The sequence below is a fragment of the Sminthopsis crassicaudata genome, chromosome 2 (genome assembly GCF_048593235.1).
Source record: "Sminthopsis crassicaudata isolate SCR6 chromosome 2, ASM4859323v1, whole genome shotgun sequence".
NCBI classification, from domain to species: Eukaryota; Metazoa; Chordata; class Mammalia; order Dasyuromorphia; family Dasyuridae; genus Sminthopsis; species Sminthopsis crassicaudata.
In genome coordinates this window covers 631049823-631070668 of record NC_133618.1, presented here as the reverse complement: position 1 = coordinate 631070668, position 20846 = coordinate 631049823, and the positions used below count along the sequence as shown (strand labels likewise).

The 20846-nt window shown below is 41.1% G+C and overlaps 1 protein-coding gene across 3 annotated transcripts in view; it reads left to right on the top strand.

Annotated features, from left to right (window-relative positions):
• The window catches only part of NRG4 (neuregulin 4), a 48709-nt gene extending 28022 nt beyond the window's left edge, over window positions 1–20687 (top strand). For 2 of the 3 annotated variants that reach the window (XM_074296495.1, XM_074296496.1), the window contains exons 4-6: window positions 6122–6271; window positions 11585–11664; window positions 19214–20687. In XM_074296495.1, coding sequence (XP_074152596.1) covers window positions 6122–6271; window positions 11585–11664; window positions 19214–19281 — 298 coding nt within the window. In that variant the 3' untranslated portion in view covers window positions 19282–20687. Of the gene's footprint in view, window positions 1–6121; window positions 6272–11584; window positions 11665–15095; window positions 15182–19213 lie in introns of all 3 variants that reach the window. The other variant, XR_012487138.1, reaches the window with a different exon arrangement.
• The last annotated feature ends 159 nt before the right edge of the window (window positions 20688–20846 follow it).

Below are 20846 nucleotides of genomic sequence, written 5' to 3'. Positions count from 1 at the left end.
CTATTTTCTCTGGGGAAAGAAATGACAACAGAACAAAAATGTCCAGCAGAGTCTTGATGCCCATGCTGTGAAGAAGGTAAGAAAGTACCACGTTGCCCTGAATGAACTCAAGTCACTTGGCCCCAAAAATTATGCCTTGGGTTCTGAAAGAATTGGCAGTTGTATTTTTAAAGATATTCTCAGTGATATCTGAAAGATCAGGAGAAACAAGAGAGATACCACAAGATTAGAAAAAAGCCAATGTCCCAATTTTCAAAATGAGGAAGAGAACAGCATCTGTGGACCACAGACCAGTGGATTTAATGTCAATCCTTTGAGGAAATTCTAGAACAGATCATTAAAAAGATGGTTGGAAAATGTAGATAGGGAAGTGGTCATTGCAAAGAACAGGTCGTGGCACACCAATCCCATTTACTTTTTTGCACTAATCTGGTATTAAGAGTACTAATCTGGTAGATGAGCAAGTGCTGTAACTATGATTTACCTAGATTTTAGTAAAGCTTTTGTCACAGGATCTCAAAATACTTTTGCAGAGGACACAAAGACATATGAATTAAACAAAAATGCAGTTAGATTTAGAACTGGTTTTCTGGTCAAAGACTTAGATAAAACTATGCTCCCCAGGTTGCCATGTGACACAAAGCCGACATGGGAAGCATTGCTTTATCTAAGTCCTTGATAAAAATGCCCGTCAGCCAGGGCCAAGTAGAGAGCTCTGTGATGCTCCAAGATCTGCACCGTTAACAAGGAGCCATTCCAATATTCTCTTTTACTCTGTCCAGATAACTAATCCCAAACATTATCTGATTCAAAAGGATCTTGGCAGACTAGAGCATCTTGTAAGATGAAATGCAGTAGACATCAATGTAAAATCTGAATTTGAGTAAAAAAACCAACCAAACAAAAAAACAACCCAGTAACTTCTCAAGTACCAGATGGGGGAAGTATAGAGAGGCAGCAATTCTGAAGACGATCTAGGGTTATAGGTAGACCACACATGCTACAGGAGTCCTCAGGGTTATGAGGCAGCCCGAAGAGCTCATGGGCTGCATTAAGAGAGGGACAGCTTCCAGGAATTAGGTAGGTGAGAGTCCTTGTCAGTCTTCATCTGCAGCATCGTGTTCATGTTGGGCACTGAAGTTCAAGAGGGATTGATAAGCTTAACACTGAAAGGCAGAATAGTGTGGTGGATGGAGTGCTAGACTTGAGTCGGGAAGACCAGGTTCAAAGAGCCGGAGACATTTATGGTCTGTGTGACTCTAGACAAGTCACTTAACTTTTCCATGCTTCACATTTCCTCATCTATAAGATGAGAGGGTTGGACTCAGTAGCCTTTTAAGCTACCGTCTACCTCCAAATCTTATGATCCTTTAAACTGAGGACTGCCCAGAGAAGGGCAGCTGGAATTATGAAGGACTTTGAGTCCACATCATTGAAGAAAATGGGCATGTTGAGCTTGAAGAAGACTCCGAGGTCACTTAATTGTCACGTCAAGAGTCAGTTCTTTTTGTACCATACCATGCTCCCTCTCAGGTTGGCACACACACTATTGACACCTCTCTGCTGAAGGGCAGACTAAGGATTAAATAATGGAAGGTTACATAAGGCTTAAACATATTCAGAGCTTTGTGTCAATATTGAACCTTTTCAGAAGCACTGAAATCTCTGATTTGTGAGCTACCTCAAGTTTGCTATTTCTGTTGCAGCTGAACTTAAAGCTGGGAAGGGTGAATATATGGTTAATATCCTCAATTAGTCATATTTACTTATTATTTTGATAGTACATCTGAGCTTCAGTTCCACTGACATGGAACCATTTCAAGTTTCTCTTTTAGTCTGGCCATCTGACAAATTCTGACTCTAATTGCATTTTTGTTTAATCCATAAGTCTCCATCTCCTCAACAAGGATATTTTGAGATACTTTAATGAAAGTTTTACTAAACTTTAGGAAAATCACATGTTTTTCCTTGATTATTAATCATATATCTGGACTAGCAAGCATTGAATATTTTGAAATCTGTGGGTTTCTTTTCTTTGTGTCTTGGTTCAATTGACTAAAACATCAGGAGTTGCTTTTTTTATATCTTGACTTTTGCTTATTTTAATTTTCCTTAGTTGAATTCCTTCTTCTGGACAAAGAGCAGGCATAACATTTCTATTTGTTTTTGCACCATCTGAGATCAGGGAACACCCTATTCTTCATTGGTTCTCTTTATGTGCCTTTGAATGTTTGATCAGTTCTTGCTCTGACTACATGGCTTATTTGTCTTCCATTCCCTTGATTCCTTCTCATGTTTTTCATCTTTGTTGAACATTACTTACCAATAATTGCGTCAGCTAGTTAAGGTTTGGGTTGATTTTTTTTTCTTTTTTTTGGCAGGAGGTCATGTTTCTGCATTTCCTTCAGATCTTTCCTAGACTTGCTCAGCTCTAAAAATCCAACATTATAAGTTTCCTTGTATGTGCTATAAGTCTCTTTCCCCATTGGAGTGTTTGATTCACTTAAGCTGTTTTTCATAACTTTCTCATTATTAAGAACAATGGCAACAACAAATCTTCTCTTTGAAGAAATAGGTTTCTTTGATAATTGTGGTATCCTAATTGCATTTTCAATTTTGAACATCAGTCTTTCATTTTAATCTTCATTTCATAACTCTAAAATTCTAAATATGTAATGGGATTTTGTTTTTGTGGTTAAGGCCCCTGAAAGTATAAATAACTTTTATGTATTATCCAATCATTAGTTCCCTTGAAATTTTTGACCTTTTGTTCTTCCAGATGAATTTTGTTATTTTTTCTAAATCATTAAAATAGTTTCTTGGGAGTCTGATTGGTAGAGTACTAAATAAATAGATTAATTTAGGTAGTATTGTCATCTTTATTATATTCACTCAACCTAAACAGGAGTACTTAATATTTTTCCAATTGTTTAGATCTGACTTTACTTGTGTGCAAAGTGTTTTGTAGTTTTGCTCATACGGCTCCTGACTTTCCTTTGGCAGATAGATTCTCAAATATTTTATGCTATTGACAATTATTTTAAATGGAATTTCTCCTTGTATCTCTTGCTGTTGGATTTTGTTGGTGATGTATGAAAATGCTGCTGATTTATGTGGATTTATTTTGTATCCGGCAATTTTGCTACACTTGTGGGTTATTTCTAATAGCTTTTTAGTAGAATCTCTGGGGTTGCCATCTTTTCGATAATTGTGACAAACTGGAGGGGTTATTTATCTGTTTTTACTTTTAAAGATAAACTTAGGAGTTTGCTCTTTGACTAAGTTGAGAGCTCGTTTCCTTCTTATTTGTTTTGTAGTGATAAAGAGACTTTGAGGTCTCTTGCAACCCTGTGATTCTGTGCCAGGTGTTCACTTTGTGACTGTCTTCATATTAACTGGTGGAATTTTTCATTTTATATATTTCTCCCTTTGGTGTTTGACCCATTTAAGCTGTTTTTGTTAAACAGCTCTGTCATTCACATATTCTTATTTAACTGACCCTAACGCATGCATCTTTTAGCAAATTACAATAGGTGCTTATATTTTAGAATTTTTTCTGGATGTGAATGAATCAAAAAAAGCATTTATTAAGTATTTACTGTGTGCAAAACACTATCCTGGGGATGGCTCTCAGCAACATTCTAATGGAAGGGACAATATATATGGAAGGTTTCATCTGAAAGTCAGATGGAAGGTCCCGTGATTTTTAGGATGATTCAAATTTGATGTCATTTATGTAGAAAAGATCTTATCAGTTTTCTATGATGTTTTCATGATCCAACAGTACCAAGTACTTTTGTGGTGAGAGTTTTTTCCCCCCCTGGGTCTTCAGTAGCTGTGGCCAGACCACTTCCCGAAACCCTGCCTTGGCCAGAGGAGGGATTTGCTTTCAGGGACGATGGTTGACGGTTCGGGGCTGCTGACAGGAATCCTGAGGATTCCCTGAGCTTTGGCGGTGGTGGTTGTCTTGGTGGTAGCAAGGAAGGGGGGTGCTTTCTCCATAGATACTGGCTCCCTTCATAATGGCTGATAAGGCCCAGTGGACTTGGGAGTACTGCTCTTCCCAATGTCCTTGGGCTCAGAGTCTTGGCTTTCTCCATTATTGCCTGATGGAGAGGTGGTACTTTGATTTGTCTGGAATATGCTGCCTCTTGTCTCTCCCTCAGGTGCTTTGTTACATCACTTAGGCTGGTCCAGTGGGTAGTCATTGCTTGCTAATTGGTAGGGAAGGACCTGTGATAGTTATGTCAATGTAATTAATATTGCACCCATATTCTACATGCCCTAGACATTTTTCAGGAAAATATAGGACTCCTTTGATGATTACAGTGACTCTCATGGTGGGGAAAAGAACTAAACTAGTTGGTCCTCAAGTAAACCTATTTATATATTTCTGTAAGATCTTAAAATCCCTTTAGGCTTTTTTTCATTTAATAGGTTAATTGATATTCACTGGTTGTATTAAAAGATTCCAAGTGTAGTGGGCTGGTACCAGTCAAGTGGCTTGTTCTTCTGTTAGAACCTTAGGGCATCTGGGTGTCCATCACAGCTCTAGCTTCCAAGTTCTTATATGGATAGATTTTATCTAGGGATACATGGGATTTGTGTTTGCACCGATTGTCCAGCTTGCTCCAACCCACTGTTTAGCCATATCCATTCCTTCCTTCCCTTTCATAAACCTCATTTAACAGCTTTGCCAAGGTCAGCATTCCTTTTGGTAAGTGTTTCATGTGAAAACAGGATTAGAGATAGAGTTCACAGGAGTATGTAGTCCAACCCTTCCCCCACTGCTTCCACAGGTGAATTGCCTATTAATACAAAATCCTGTTCCAACACAGGGCCCATCACAGATCTTTCAGTTCAGCTCTGCTATAACATCCCTAAGGGTCATGGACAAAATCTTGCAGGGTCAGTTCTTAGCTCAGATCTCTGAGACTCTGCTCCTGAAGGCAGAACGGGGGTGCCTGGTGTCACCCCCATACGCCATGTACACTGAGACAAGGGGCAGAGGGCTGGAGCTCCTACACCTGCCCATTTGTGATCTCCCTCCTGAAATTGGCTCGATGCCTCCTCCCACATCGCTGTCTCTTTGGTCATGAGATGGAGTCAGTTGGGTCCCTCAAACTCCCAGATATCAGAATCCTCTCCCGAAGCCATGAAGGGATCCTTGTTCAGTGGCTGAGTCTTTCCTCCATCTCTGGGATCTCGCTTTCTAGATGGAAGCCTGTGCTATGGGGATACTCTCTCTAGTCATTGATGCTCTTGGCTGGGTTGAAGCTCATGTAGACCTACCTGTAGAGAGCTTTAATCTTCCAAATGCTAGATTTTAATCAGTTTCTCACTGTGTTTTCTTTAGCATGGCCAACTCCTCAAGGAATTATTAGTGAGGCTCAATGAAATGCTTCAGCCTCAGGAAGAGAGGGGACTTCTTCAGGGGTACAGGACAAGGGTACCCCCTGAACAGCACTGTTCAGCAGAACTAATCCTTGCCCAATGATCACCCAGTTCTCTTGTCCCAAGACTTCTACTGTCCCAACCAGTGAATGGGGGCATTTGGTGACAATCAAAGCTAGCACTTAGTGTGATCCTTCATTCTATAAACTTGTCTGGTTTTCAGTGTGTGTGTGTGTGTGTGTGTGTGTATGTGTGTGTGTGTGTGTGAGTATGAATGTGTGAGTGTGTGTGTATGTTTAGCCTTGTTCTCTCTTGAGCACAAGAAGCTGCCACTAAAGCTAATTCCCTGTGGCAGGGCAGGCTCTCTGGTCTAGGAGAGCTTCCAGGGGCCCTGTGGGACAGGCTTTGAGACTCCTTCTAGCTCTACTTCCATGACCCCAAGTCGGAGAGGGTCCCACAACCAGGATGTGTCAGACACCGAGTCTGGACTGAGGCTAAAAATCTCTCCACAACCCCTCCTCCAGTTGGTCTTAAAGAAATAAAAGTCAATGTCTGCAATGTCCCTTATACTAGGAATAGGGAAATCTGCCTGGGGAGGCAGGGGTGCTTCTGTGGACTGAATCTCAGACCGCGCCCCTTCTCGTAACCTCTGGATGGTGGCCCCCGGGGTTTTCAGGGGAGCTGCTGTAGCAGGAGAGGTCATTTTCTGTTGCGCTTTATTCCACAGATGTATTGAGAATTATACAGGAGCCCGGTGTGAAGAGGTCTACCTTCCCAGCACTAAGACCCAAAGTGAGAGTGAGCCCTTCACAGCTTTTTTGACTGTAGCCCTGCTCCTGGGAGTTCTGACCCTCGGAGCTGTCTACTTCCTTTGCAGGTAAACTCTGCTTCTGCTTCTTGGGGAAGAGAATGTGACCCATGTTTGCCCAGATGTTGGAACTGATCTCTCCCTTTGTCCCCCACCCTCTTCTCCTCCCAAGTCTTTCTCCTATTCTTTTAAATTTCTCTGACTCTCTGTCTCTCTTTTTTCCTGAGGCAATTGGGATTAAGTGACTTGCCCAGGGTCACATAGCTAGGAAATATCAAGTGTCTGAGGCCACATCTGAACTCAGGTCCTTCTGATTTCAGGGCTCGTGCTCTATCCACTGCACCACCTAGCCACCCCTAACTGGTTATTTTTAAATGATGTGATAAGTGATGAAAGCCAAGGGAAACTATTACACTGTGTTCTTTCTGTGGCCAGTCAATCCCATGTCATTCATTCAATTTCTAGGACATCTCAGCCCCTCAGACTGAGCAGATTCACTTCTTCATGTGTATGTGTGATGTGTCTATGATGCTTGAAAGATTAACTACAAAACTTGGCTTATCTCCACTTATCTCACCAACCCCAGACCATGCTTCCCATCACTGACAAGTTATATTATACTTTAAGAATTTAAGCATGAACCGCTAATATTCATGGCCAAAATAATTTTAAGATCAGATCCAAAGATTAAGAAAAGTTATTTACATGTAGTTAAACTAGGCACTGAAATTGGAACTGGATCTTCCCTTTTACATGTTTTTAATCATCATCATCATAATAGCATAATTGCAAAACACTTTACAAGAATGATCTCATTTGACCCTTATAACAATCCTGGGAATCAGGTATTATTATTATTGTTCTCATTTTACAGAGGAGGAAACTGAGGCAGGCAGAAGTTCATTGACTTCCAATGTCACATAAAAAGCAAATGTTCAAGCCAAATTCTTCATAGCCTTGGACAGGCTAATATACCTGAAGGTTCGAGGCTCACCCTTAAAACAAATACTTCTGGACATTTAATACCAAGATGGGTTGCCATGGACAAGGACAAGGAGTGTTGAGTGCCTGGAAATATTTAAGGGAAAACTGGATGACTTCTGAGGTCCTTCCCAGTTTCTGACCAGTTTCTGAGCTTTCTTGATTCCCCAAGTTCAGTACGTTAATAAAACCAGAAATCTAAATTCCTCCTGAATCTCCCTATTAACTTACCGGGGAGACAATATTAGCAGCCTTTACAGGTGTTCGATAGCAAACATCCTAGCTGTTATCAAAGGGATTTTAAGGTAACCCAATATTTACACATTCAAACAACGATTAGAATGTTTACATTGTTGGTGCTGTGGTGTTCCTCTTTCTCCTTTCTTCTGGGACCTTTCCCACCCCATTTTTCACCATCAGGAGGCTGGTGCTTTTCATTATCTGGGTAGCTATGTACCACTGAGTGATGGGTGCCTTCAGGCAAACCTGCTAAGCATTCCCCTTGCTAGGCCTCCATTACTCATCTCTCTAATGAGGGGGCTGAACAAAGGGCTGCTCAGGCCCTTTCCCGTAGGAAATCTATGATCCTTTCTATCCTGGATCAAAGTACCCATGTGTGGTCTGGACTGGGACTTATGTGAGAGGCTCTAAGTCACCTGCTGGAAGGTATAAGCTGTAATGAGGAGAGAGGAAAAATGAGAGCTGGGGGTGGGGGGAGGGTGGATCATGAAAAGAAGGGATAAAGGACAAGGAAACCCATGAGAAAATAAAATTAAAAACTCTCTACTTGCATTATTCTCTAGAGCTAAAATTCTGTGTCGCATTTCTGCTCATCTTCAAGCTCAGACTCCCTTGTTGTTTGTCTTTCAGAAGGAGGGAGGGAAAAAAGGAGGGAAGGAAAGGGAAGTTATGAAGGAAGAGAGAAAGCAAGGAGGGAAGGAAGGAAGGAAGGAGGGAGGGAAGGAAGAAGGGAAGGAGGGAGAGAAGAAGGAAGGGAAGAAGGGAAGGAAAGAAGTTCCTTTGAAGAAGAGGGAGGAAAAAAGAGGAAAAGGAAAGGGAAGGAAGTGAGGAAGGAAGGAAGGAAGAAAAGAAAGCGGGAAGGAAGGAAGAAAGAAAGATGGAAGGAAGGAGGGAAGGAAGAAAGGAAGGGAGGGAGGAAGGAAAGAAAGGAGGGAAGGAAGAAAGGGAAGAATAAAGGAAGGGAGGGAGGGAAGGAGAAAGAAGAGAAGAGAGGAGAGAGGGAAAAGCAGAGGGAGGGAGGGAAGGAATCCAGGAATTATAACATATCAAATACTTATTCAATGTAACTTAAAGGTGTTTATTAAGTATATATTGAAATAATTAATGAATCAAAGTAAAAAAAAAAAGATTTCATTCAGGTTTTTAAAATAGCAAAAGCACTCCCTCTAGGATGGCATTATTCCGTTTGTCTTTTACTTGTTGAGATACGGGATCTTGGCTACAATCGATTTGAAGATTCTTACTTTAATAAAAACTAGTAATAAAAATGTTGAGACGGCCGTGAGATTCTGAGGAATATTTTGTCACGCACAGGGCAAGAAGAGGCATATAGTAGCTGCGTAAGAGACAGAGAAGGACTAACAGGATGTTCCTCTAGGGCCCTTTTAAATGAGCAGGAAGCAGACAAAAGAATCAGGGGATTGAACAGAATGAATTTCACTATAAGTAAATGCAGAATACAACAGCCAGCAGGCCCCCCCCCCCCCACCGTCACCTTTCCCATCACTTTTCTCCCTTCTCAAAGTTCTAGGACTTGGCTTTCTGGTGCCCTCTCCTGTTTTCTGGCTGTCACTACCTGTTCTTTCAGAACCCCAACATCCATCCTCACAGGAAAGAACTCAAATTGGCTGGGTGACTCTAGGCCAGGCCTACAAAGAGCTGATCTCCATTGGGTGATGAGAGTTTTTTCATTGGGAATTCTTTATACCAATGAAATGGCACATTTAGTACAAAAGAAAAGAGGGGGTTGAGTGGGGAGTAACCACTGAGTACTACAGGGGAACATACAGGATGAGTCTAACATCAAAGGGGAAGGTAAATAGAGATAATCCCAATTAATCCTCCTCTTACATTTTCACTTAAACGGAAGTTCCTCTGGTCAAACTGATCTCTATCCTTTGGGGTCTCATCCTTGTTTTCCAAGGAAAAGGCTTAGAAAAAGAAATGGTGAAATAAAAGCTGGTTTATTCTACTCAAAGGGCAGTGTCATGTAGTTTGGAAGGAGCTTCATATTGGGACCTGAGTTCAAATCCTGATTTCAATATCTACGAGCTTTTCTTAAGTTTCAGTTTCCTTATCTCTAAAATGGGAACAAGAACACCTATAGAATCTCTCATGGCATTATAGTGAAGATCAAATGAGATGACTTAGTTAAAGTGCTTTGTAAAAATAAAAGCACAACTGCTTTATTATCATTTATCTTGTGCTCAGAGTGAGCCAACCTAATCATATCTAAGCTAGATGTGAGATTAGTTATAGAAACTATTGGATTCTGTGGAGCAAAAACTCAGATGTGTCAGGCACTGGGCTTCCCCATCTCTTAGTTCTAAAAATGGGGCCCCAGGCTTTGAGAATCCTTCTTCCTTATTCCCAAGCAAACTGGCCAGCCAGAGCAGGGAATTATATAAGATTATTTAGAGAGAGATGTTTGAGGTAAGGAGCAGGGAGGATCCAAGTTATTCTTAAATGGCATCAAGCCTTAAGAATTCCAAAATCTCCAGGCCAATGAAAAATACATGATTCAAGAAATAATGCAAAGGATAGGAATAAAGGACCTGTATCTGGGCAGAAAGATGAGAACTGCTTTTCTCTGGGGATCTAGTCATATCACTATCCAAGAATGTTCAATAGATCCCAGATCTGAATCTTAAAAGAGGTAAGATGAAGAGAAATATTAGAGCAGGGTAATCTCATTCAACATGAACTCAAGCAGAACTTATCTTCTCCCTAAACCTGGCCAGCTTTTCAGATAGTACCCCAGTTCTCCTATCATTTGTAACTCTGGAGCCATATTTAATTTTTCTTTTTTCCTCTCATCCAAAACTTCTAGTGAGTTGTCAAATCATATGGTTTGTACTCCAGAGTTGTTTGTTAAATGTTTTAAATAATTGTCTTTCTTGGAAAAATTCATGTGAGAACCTTTAAAATTTAATCTCTATTATTAATATTTTCTCCATCACTTTCTTAAGTCTAGATCATTAAGAAAACAATAAATTAAATCCTGATCTGAAGCATTTGCTGGTTTCTGAGGTTAATAATAAAACTTACCCCAACAAGCTCTCATGAGCCTATATGAGCTGATTTCCCCAACTCCCTTCCTTCCATTTTTTCAGTCTGTCCCCTCTTCTTTCCACTCCCTCTCTCTTCCTGGTCACAACAGAAGGAATGTAAATTTGACCTCAGAGGACGGGCCTTCATTTTTCCCTCTGTTGTTCACTACCTATCTGGCCCTGGGCATTTCTCTTGTTGGCCTTGCTTTCTCAGTGGTATAGGAGTTGAGCTGTATCTTAGTGGAAAGATGACAAGATCATAGGAGTAGATGCATGTAATAAAAGCAATTTTTAAATTAATCTATTCAATTCAATAAACACTTATTATTTACTATGAGCCAGGCACTGGAAATACATGTAGAGACAAAAGACATCGCCTGTCCCGGAACTTACAATCTAATGGGGAGAAGGGGTAAAATAATATGCAAATCAATATACACAAAAGCTAACTGAATCCCTGCCATGTGAGAGGGGGAAAGTGCACCACTGCCTTTGGGTTCAAAGCCTCTCTCATTCACTCCCTGTGTGATCTCACCCAAGCTTCCTGTTCCCTTCCAGCTCTAAATCTAGGATTCTCTAACACAAAGAAAATGTAAATGTTGCTTCTCAAATTTCCCAAAAGGATGAGTCCAAAAATCTGAAGTCTCTTAGAGGAGATAAAGACTCCCTTCATGGAGGCTGATGGGTCTCACAATGAATGGAGTTGTGGATAGTCTTCAAATCCAGTCTCAAGATATTTACTAGCTGTGTGACCTTTAACAACTCAGGCCTCTATGGGCCTCAGTCTCCATATCTATATAAAGGAGGAATTCATTGCCTTAAGGTCCGTTTCAGACCTAAATCAATGGTGAATTCTCAAAATACTGTCATTCATCCAACAACGACATCTGATGACCACTTCTTGAATTCATCTGATAGGTTCACAGCAAGATGGCTAAACCCCAGTTCATTTATTGAGGGCTGTCTGCCAGGCACTCTGTCGTGCTTTAGGGCATGGAAGTTCTGCCTTCACGGAGGTTGTGTCTTCAAGTATGGGGAGGGAGAGCCCAAAGAGTTCGGTCTAATTTTATCCTCTCATCTCCTTTCCTTTTTCTCTCCTATTTTGGGTCAGGAAAGGCCACCTCCAAAGGGCTAGTTCAGCCCAATATGACGTTGGCCTGGTAGAGACCAGCAGCATCAACATCTACAACAGTAAGTAAATTTAAAGTTTATTTAGCATCCATCTTCATTTAGATTTGTTCCTGTGTGGTACCCATCAGTGGGTTTGTTTGGTGTACTAAGCAATGAAATCACTCATATTTCATGGGAACGTATTTATTGCAACCACATGAATCCTGAAGACAAACAGGAGTCCCTTCCATACACTGAGTCTGTCATTTAATCTATGGGAAGATTTAAGAGACAGAGGGAGGGGTTCCCCTTGCCCCTTACAGATGAAGAACCTAAAGCAGATAAAGGACTTGCTGAGGATTAACCAACTAGTATGTTTGAGGTAGAATTTGAATCCAGGTCTTTCCAAGTCCAGTCATACTCCCTCTTCTTCCTCATTAGAATGTAATCTCCTTTCAGGTAGGATTTGTTTCATTTTTTACATTTGTCCCTTCAATGCCTAGCAAAGTGAACAACTTTGTAAGGAAGTGCTTATGATAATAATTATTGACAATGCATTTATTGATATTTTTAAGGTCTTTTAAAAAGAAATTTAAGAATATAAATGGCCCCCAATTATTTTCCATAAGCACTGTTGAGATAGTTAGCCGATTGTACATCACATCAATTACACAAGCTGGATGATCTACAGATGCCACTAAGTAGACATTTAGTCACATGATGAATTTCAAGGCTTCCCCGGTGGTTCTGAATGAAGGGTATCCGTGTTTTTCCAGATTTCCTTAACCCACAGCTTGAGCAAAGTCTGCTTCGTGGGTTTGTCTGCTTTCGTCGGACTTTTCTTTGGCTTGGGTCACCTCTTGGGCTTTCTTTCAGAGCACAGGTTGAGAAATGTTGCACTGGAGTCCTGGTCAGGGCTTTGTGTTGTTTCTAACCCAAGATGTCCTTTTTTGATGAATATTCATCAAATAGATCTTTTCTTTATTGCCCTGTAGAAGGTGGCAGAAATGCCTAGAATACTGAAAAGTTCCCCCAGAAATAACTGTTCAGGTTAGAAACCAGATTTGCTTGGCAAGGGGCTTAAGAAATGTTTACTGAATCCACATAACAATGTCGGATAGAGCAGAGAGGCAGTATTGACTCTGATATACAGCCCTACTCCCAGAGTACTTCAGTCCTTCGTATTACATCATTACCAGTCCATCTTTTGCACACTTCAGTTCTGTCCAAATATGCTCGGTCTGTATTCTAGAGCATCTGTCTATTTCCCCAGTGACGGAAGTCCAAACTCTTCACTGGGATCCAAGGTGGCCAAGCTTTTCTCGAGTAGGGGCAGGATCCACTCTCCCTTTGTAGTTGGGGTGGGAGGTCATTCACTGCTCCAAGAGGGATGGGCCTTCCTGCCGAGCACACAATTATTACCCTTTCTGTCTATCACAGAGTAGAGAAAGAGGAGTGAGGAAGCATTTCTAAAGCCTTCAGATGAAAAATAGACACTCTCCACCCTAGAGACTTAAAAACTTAATTGAATATGAAGAGGCCAGAGAGACAAGGAACCAGCCTCCAGGTACCAATTTCCTTTCCATAGATGTCCCTAGTCAACAACCTAAGACTCCCAAAGGAGTATGAGGGATGAAAAACACTGATCACTCTAAAGGCACAAAGAGCTGTTTACAGAAGGAAGAGACTTTTGGGGAAGGAAAAACTGTCAAAAAGGAAAAACTCTCCCGAAGGTAACTACCAATTCCAGGTGTGAGGTCTTTAGGGTTGCCTCAAGCTGGCCGAGGTTCTTCTCCCATAGGGAACAAGGGCAGTTGCCAAACATCCTAAGCAGCAGCCCAAAACGGAGACCAGATGCCTCCGAAGGGTCAAGAGGGCCTTGCCCTTCTGGGATGCAGTTCTCCTACATTGGCCTTCTGTGGTGACTTGGCTTTCTGCTCATCCTTTCCTTCTCTTTGTGGAGAAGTATGTCCCTGCCATCAGGAAGGGGTTTGTAATTCCCACTTTTGCTTTGGTCTTCCGTTGATAGAAAAGGGTAGTGATATCAGCAGGCTTGGTTCACGGCTTCATACTTAGCTAAAGAAATCTATCATCTCGGGCCCACCTCCTGACGGTGAGCCTATCTCAAATTAGTTAAGATAGGACCAAGAACAAACCAAACCAAACCATCGACCCCTAACAATTTAGTTTGAAGACTTATAGTTCACAGTTTTTCTTCGTATTGTCTGCTGACATGGCCTTTGTACCATGAGGTCTTAGAGGAGAATTTTAGTGGAGGATGGACAGGGTGCCCCCAAAATTTGAATGAGTTTTAAGCAATTAAAGCCTTAAACTGCAGCCAGACTTTTAGGATACCGTGTACAAGTTCTCCATCTAATCATGTTCATATCGTACAGAACTCACTGCAACCCTACACGCTGAATTGCCTTCAGTTTTTGTTGGTTTTATTTTTAAACAGAGCTGCCAGCCCAGAGCTTCAAAAAAGATGACATTTCCTGTTAGAAACAGTTCCTTTACCAAAGCTCTGGCAGCCCTCTCCAGACCCCAGGGTATTTATTCTATGATGGGTTTGGCTGGGGCACCTTATGGGACTTTGGATTGTAAGCTTGCCCAAAAGGCTTTCAATCTATTGATTGGAGGCACTTAAACTACAAAGCTTTAGTAACTTTTATGATCCTTTTATGGTTGTTTTAATAACTCCATCCAGATTCAATAAATAAACAAACGTTTATTTAGTTCCATGCTAAGACAGCTAGGTCTGGCGTGAGAGGTGGGAGGATCTTTGTTAAAATCCATCCTCAGACACTTATTAGCTGTGTGACTCTGGGCATGTCATTTAACCACTGTCTACCTCAGTTTCCTCACCTGTAGAAAAAGGATCATAATAACACTTACCTTGCAGAGTTAATGTATGGATCAAATGAGGTAATAATTGTAAGATATTTAACTATGCTCCTGGCACATAGTAGGGCTTAATAAATGTACATTTCCCTCCTTCCTAAAGAAAAAATTATGTAGTTCTACCCACAAGAAGATCATATTCTACTAAGGGAAAAGATACAAGTAAAGGGGGGGTGGGCCTGGAGTTGAAGTCAGGAAGAGGAAGAACTGGATTCAGATCCAACATCTAATTCTTAACTAGCTGTGTGGCCCTCAGCAAATCACTGCCTCAGGTTCCTCCTTTGTAAAATGAGGATAATAATAGCACCTTCCCACAAGGTGGCTGAGAGAATGAAATGAGACCATATGTGTAAAGCCCCTTGCAAACCCTCAAACAATAGTGACACGCTGGCTGTTTACACACACTTAGCAAGACTGTGAACTCATTTCCACAAAGCATGACTTGAATACAGTTCCAGTGTAAGATTCCGGGCTGTCTTTCCTTCTCTAACGCCATCAAGTCTTCCTGATTCCAGACCCAGCTCTCTGGAGTCTGTAAATAAAAGAAAGGGGAGAAATGATTTGAGAGGCAAAGAAAATGCCTTTGATTGGTCAAATGTTACTTTCCCTAGAACATGGAGAAAACTGAAGAAGCACCAGCCAAGTGAACCAAGATATTACATCCAAGCTGCAGGGGAAATAAAGGAGGCCACAGAAGGTATAGGATGTGTGTTGTTTTAAAAGCTTGTTTAACCTTTTCGTCTTCCTTCATTAAAGGAACATGTTGCATCATGTTAGCTGATAGGAATAAAGTGCACAACTGGTCAGGCTTCTCTATTTAACTAGGCATTAGCAATTAGGGGAGAGGAAGCAGACCATTTTTAAGTCCCCAAATCTCTTGGTAACACTTTAAAATCACACTGAGATGCAACTGATGGAAAATTTTATTTCAGTATCTTCTGCAAGCATATCTCCAGCCTCACCTTCCTCAGACCCAGGAAAGAGCCCGAGACCTGGACACTGGGTACACAGTCCTGGACTCTGGGCCTTTCAGAACCCAGAGTCCCCTTACTCCTCAATGAGCCATCAGTATAGAAGGGATAGGAGCATGATACAGAAATGGGTTAGGCAAGAGGAAAGGCGAGGCTTTTTTTTTTTTTTTAGTAGTATAATAAAGTCATTCTTTTTGACTAAAGGTTTAGGATCCTCTATAAGTTATTCTGCTAAAAGCAGAGCAACTGATAAAGTCTTGCCTTGCCTTTATAATCTTATTTTTCAAAAACTGGAGGAAACAAGAGGAAATTCAGCATTGGACATGATTATGACCAACAAAGAGGAACTGGCTACTGGATTAGAAAGGATAGGAAGCTTGTAGGGAAAGTAGAGAAGCATTGGGGAGTCTCCTTAAATTTAAGGAGAACAGATTTCAAGGGATTCATTGAAAGGATTCCATGGATTAAAATTGTACAGAGAAAATCAGCCCAGGAATGAAGGAATATAGTCACAAATGAACTTTCAAAGACACAAAGAGAAACAATTCCGATGAGGTGGAAAGAGTTCCAAAGGTATGCACAGGAAGATAAATGACTAATCCATAGTTTTAAAATGATACACAGAGAAGCACAGAAAGATTTGTGTGAACTGATGCGAAATAGAACCAGGAAACACACACAGACATACATATATACATACATATGCAGCATTCTTGGATAATGGAAATGGGGAGAGCAACAAAACAGTCAAAACAGTGCTGAAAAAATGATAATGAATAACTGTGGTCCTGCAGAAGAGATATGAGAAGATTCCTTGCCTTTTGCAAAAGTGGGGAACTATAGGGAACAGAATATTATATATAATGCCAGACTTTCTCTACATTTGACTCAACATTTTCTCAACAATTGACTAAACTGCTCCCCTTTTAAATTTTTGTTATAAATGATTATAATAAGGGGGGAAAAGGGATGCTGTAGGAAATGTACATGATGGAAAATAAAAGATACAAAAATTTAAGAGATGTATAAAAGATCCTGCACAGAGATGCTTTCCTGATGCCTTGCTGTGACATGGAATTGGCTATGGGTTCCTAAAGGCTGAGCCTTTAGTACAAAATCTAGAAGGTTCTGTCATGCTTGAGAGATTTGGGGTACATGGCCTGGCAAGACTCTCTGCATTCTGAGGACCAGTAGAGGTTAATCACCAGTACCTAAGCTACTAGCAAATTCCTTGTTCATAGCACCCTAGGAAGTAAAATGGTGCTCTGAACTGCTGTGCCCTTCTGCTCCTTCAATGGTGGTACAGAGTGGAATAGAGAAGATAATCCCAAGACTCACACTACCTTAGTTAGACATCTAGAAACATCAGCTTGACCATTTGTATTCCAAATATGAGATCCAATAACCAGTGAGCATACTCCTAGGGAGCTGAATCATGTCAATATTAACATTCTTGCCATAGAAGGAAGATGCAAACAGTGCAGGGTGACTCACAGTCTACTTGGAGAGGCAAAGAAAGCCCCCTCCAAGGCAATATTGAGACATTATTTCATAGGATACACTATGGGGGACTGGTAGTTTGTGCAGAGACTGATGGGTAGAGATACTCTACGAGCAATTCATTAGGATCACTCAAATTAAATCAAATTAACATTCAATGGCCTCTGTGCAAAGTGTTGATTGTAGTCCCATGTTCTGGAAGAGAACCAAAATGGCATCACTAGGTTAGAATTGAGTACAGTGGGTCCGACTGTGGCTGATCAGACCAATGCGCTGCCACAGGTTGGACACAAATGGTCCCTATGAATATTTGGGGTGGACTCTCTAATTTTATGCATTTTGCGTTTCCTTTGGGCTAATTCCATCCTGCTCTGCTCAGAGCACAGCCCCTACTCTGATGAGGGCACGCCATGCTGGGCGGTCTTGTGCCAGTGGAAAGAAGAAAAAGTTCCTCACCTTGTGGCCAAGAAGGTGACGAATCTCTTTGAATGTGACTAGGTTTGTTCTGAGATGATAGATATAGTCGAATCCCTGGGCACAATGGAAATTCAGGTTTGGTTCTTTGGATGTTCTTTTTACATGAGTCATTTCCCCCCACTTAACTGGAATTTAGCCAAAAAGATTTGGACAAGGAAGACAGAGAAACAGGTTTCAATGGATTATCTTCTTAAGAATTCTCAGAATAGACCTGAGGGCAACCCCCTAGAGTGCCTTTGACCCTGACCTGGGGTGGGTGGGAGGAGGGAGAGGGGATGGAGGCCCAACTATAGGAGAGAAAGGCAGAGATCAAGCCTAGCAGGACAAGAATAAGCAGAGGCTGTAAGGAAGTGATTGGAGCTCAGCAGCAGCCAAGGAACTCTGGGCCAGGCCCTTGAGGAGCGAAGTACGAAGCATGTCCAGGGCAGCACCTAGAACAGTTGCTGTTCTAGACTGGGATGGGGACAGTGATCCAGCCAGGGCCTTCTCTTCTGGAAGCTAATGGAGCCAACAGGGATAATCTTACTCTCACTTTCAAATTCCCATCATGTTAAGGATGCAGGGGCTTTACAAGGAGAGAAGTGAGGCGGAAGACCTTCTGCCATGCAAGGAGGGAGACAATTTCTTTTCTCCCAGCCTTTAAACATTTAAGACTATTCAGCCTGCCTTGCTGTCCAGTGCCACTAGCCTCTCATACATGCCCGTTCTATCCTCACAGTCCCTGCTCTCTGGGTGGAGGGGGTATATAATTTGCTATCATTTATCTAAAACCATCACTGGCTTTTCAATTATTGAAACATTTTTTTATCTTGAACTTCCATCTTTTATTCATTAAAATAAGCTACGTATTGTCATTAGAGATTTTAGGAAGGTTTTGAATAGTTTATTTTTTAGTTGGGAGTTCACAGATTTCCCAAGGGATCTATAAGATTTGGGGAGGTTTACAACCATAAATTTGCTACCATAAATATGCTATGCATTAAAAATCATTTTCAGAGAAAGGGGTCCTTAGATTTATCCAGATATCCAGACTGGGCCAAAGAACTCTCTCTGATTCTCTCTCTCTCACACACACCTCCCTAACCTTATTCTCCTACATGTAAGCTGTTCATCAAGTATTAATCTGCAAAATGATTGCTGTTAATCTACTCATATCCTACACTTAAAACAATCCTTTTATCATAACCCCTAACACCACAGAATCAGAGATTTAGGGTGATAGCCCCTAAAATCATCTCATCTTACAGTTCAGGTTGTTTCCTGCTCATGATTGTACAGGCAAACTACTAGGCTTGCTGACCTATTCTTAGGGTCAGGGATTTGCAAGGGGCCTCACTTTTCTACAAACTTAAATTTTTACAATTAATTTTCAAATCAGAATTGACAAAAGAGATCCATGATTTTCTGAAATGCTAAGCTTGGAAGGTAATAGCGTGCAAGTTATTTTATCATGGCATCAGAAGACACGGGCTTTGTTTTCTGATTTTGGAATTTACTGTGTGACCTTTATAATCACTCCAGGCCACAGTTTACTTAAATGCAAAATGAAGTCAGTGGCCTCAATGGTCCCTTTCAGCTCTCATTGTGCTCTGAAGCATGTTGTAAATACTGTAAGAGAGAAGACAGTCATTTCTGATTCATATTAAGTTATATGAAAAATGCTTTGAAGCTTTCTTCCACAGATAAGTTTCATTTTTAGTATGAGTCTATATGTAACAGGGAACTGCTTTAGCTGACAAACAAGATGTATGAAAATTTATTGTATTTTTCGTTATGTTTAGGGGTTTCATCAAGGCAGATCCTGAGCCAATCTGCAAGTGCTTCAAAAACAAGAGCTGACTGCATCTAGTCTTCTGCTTTTCCTCAAGTGTGGTGGCCACGTGCATCCATCTGTAAAAATGACACTTCCCTGCAACATTTTGGCCAAGGACATCTGGTGGACACCAAAACCCACAAAAATTCAATTTTATCCTTCTGGAAGCTTTCGTCAGGTTTCACGCCACCTTGCCCTCAGCATCGGTCATAACTTGCTTTCTATACTGGATCCTTTTTTCATTAAGCAGGATGACCTAAATTCAGATTTCTGATCTCACTGCAAGTTCAAGCTGAGACTCAAGAGGAAGGGAAGACTCCCATCTATTAAGAGTCTCTTGGTGGGCTTGGTTTTGGGGGGAGGAGAGTAGTGGTAGAAAATTCCCATTTGCCTAATAACTCATTTTTCCAGTTCACTGCTTCCAAATCATTTTCTTTAGTGTAGCTCTTGGAAACAGGACACACCTGTAGCCCCATTTGACAGAGGGCTCAGTGCTGACTTGTCCAAGATCATGTCCCGTAAATGGCAAAGCAGGGACTCTAAGCTCTCTTTTGATTCCGAGTTCAGGGCTCTGACTGCTCCCTGATAAGGCTTTGGATGATGGTGTAATGGAGGGCCTGTCAACAAGGCTATGGTATAAATGGGTCATGAAACACAATTCAACCAAGTAGCCTTTGGGAAGAAAACCCTCAAATGAAAAAATAGCTGAATGGATCAGTCTTAAGTAACAAACAGCTAGCACCATGGGCGCCGAGGCTGCACTCCTGCAAAAAGTATGTCCTCGCTTTGCCTTCTTCACATGCTCTATCCATGGGTACGATGCCATTTTGGCTTCTGATTTTGAAAGTGACATAGGCTTGGAATAAACCTAAGCCCAAGATTCCTGGAGACCTTCCAAACCCACCTCACTTGACAGATGGGGCCAATAAAAACAGTTCATTTGTTATGGCCAGGTTCAAAATGAGGCAGAGGGTATAACTATGACTAGTACGAGTCTCTCAGAGAGGATTCTCAAGCCCTCTGATCTGGAGTCCGGGGCTCGTCACCCCCTCTGTCTTCTTCCTCTATTTGTCTGCAATTTCTTGACATGTAATGTAAACTCTTGTGAGAAGTGGTGTCTTATTTTTTAGCTGACCATAGTACTTATTCCTTCATTGGTGGTCTTTCTTATCTAAACTGATCCTAGCTTAAAACCAAATGTTACATAATCTCTGAACTCCAGGGACAATATTCTCTCAGATGCAGATGGACAATGAGAACACACTCAGCTTCTTTAACAATTCTTTTGGCCTTGAGACAAGATTGTAAACATAAGATATTTGATCTCAGATGAAAAAGAATCCTCTGAATAATCCTACTGGACAGCAGAATGAAGGTCCCTTGGGAAATACCCCAAAACTTTTCATATGTGCTGATTTGTATAAATATAATGACCAATTCAATTCTTGGCCTTATTCATGGTATAGAATTTTCTAGATAATACAATCTGCTTAGGTTGAGGGGTTGAATTTTATGAAAATGTATTCATCTGATAACACAAAAAGACAAAACGGTCAGGGGACATATGTGGTTGTGCGGTACTTGCTTTTGGGTAGAACAAA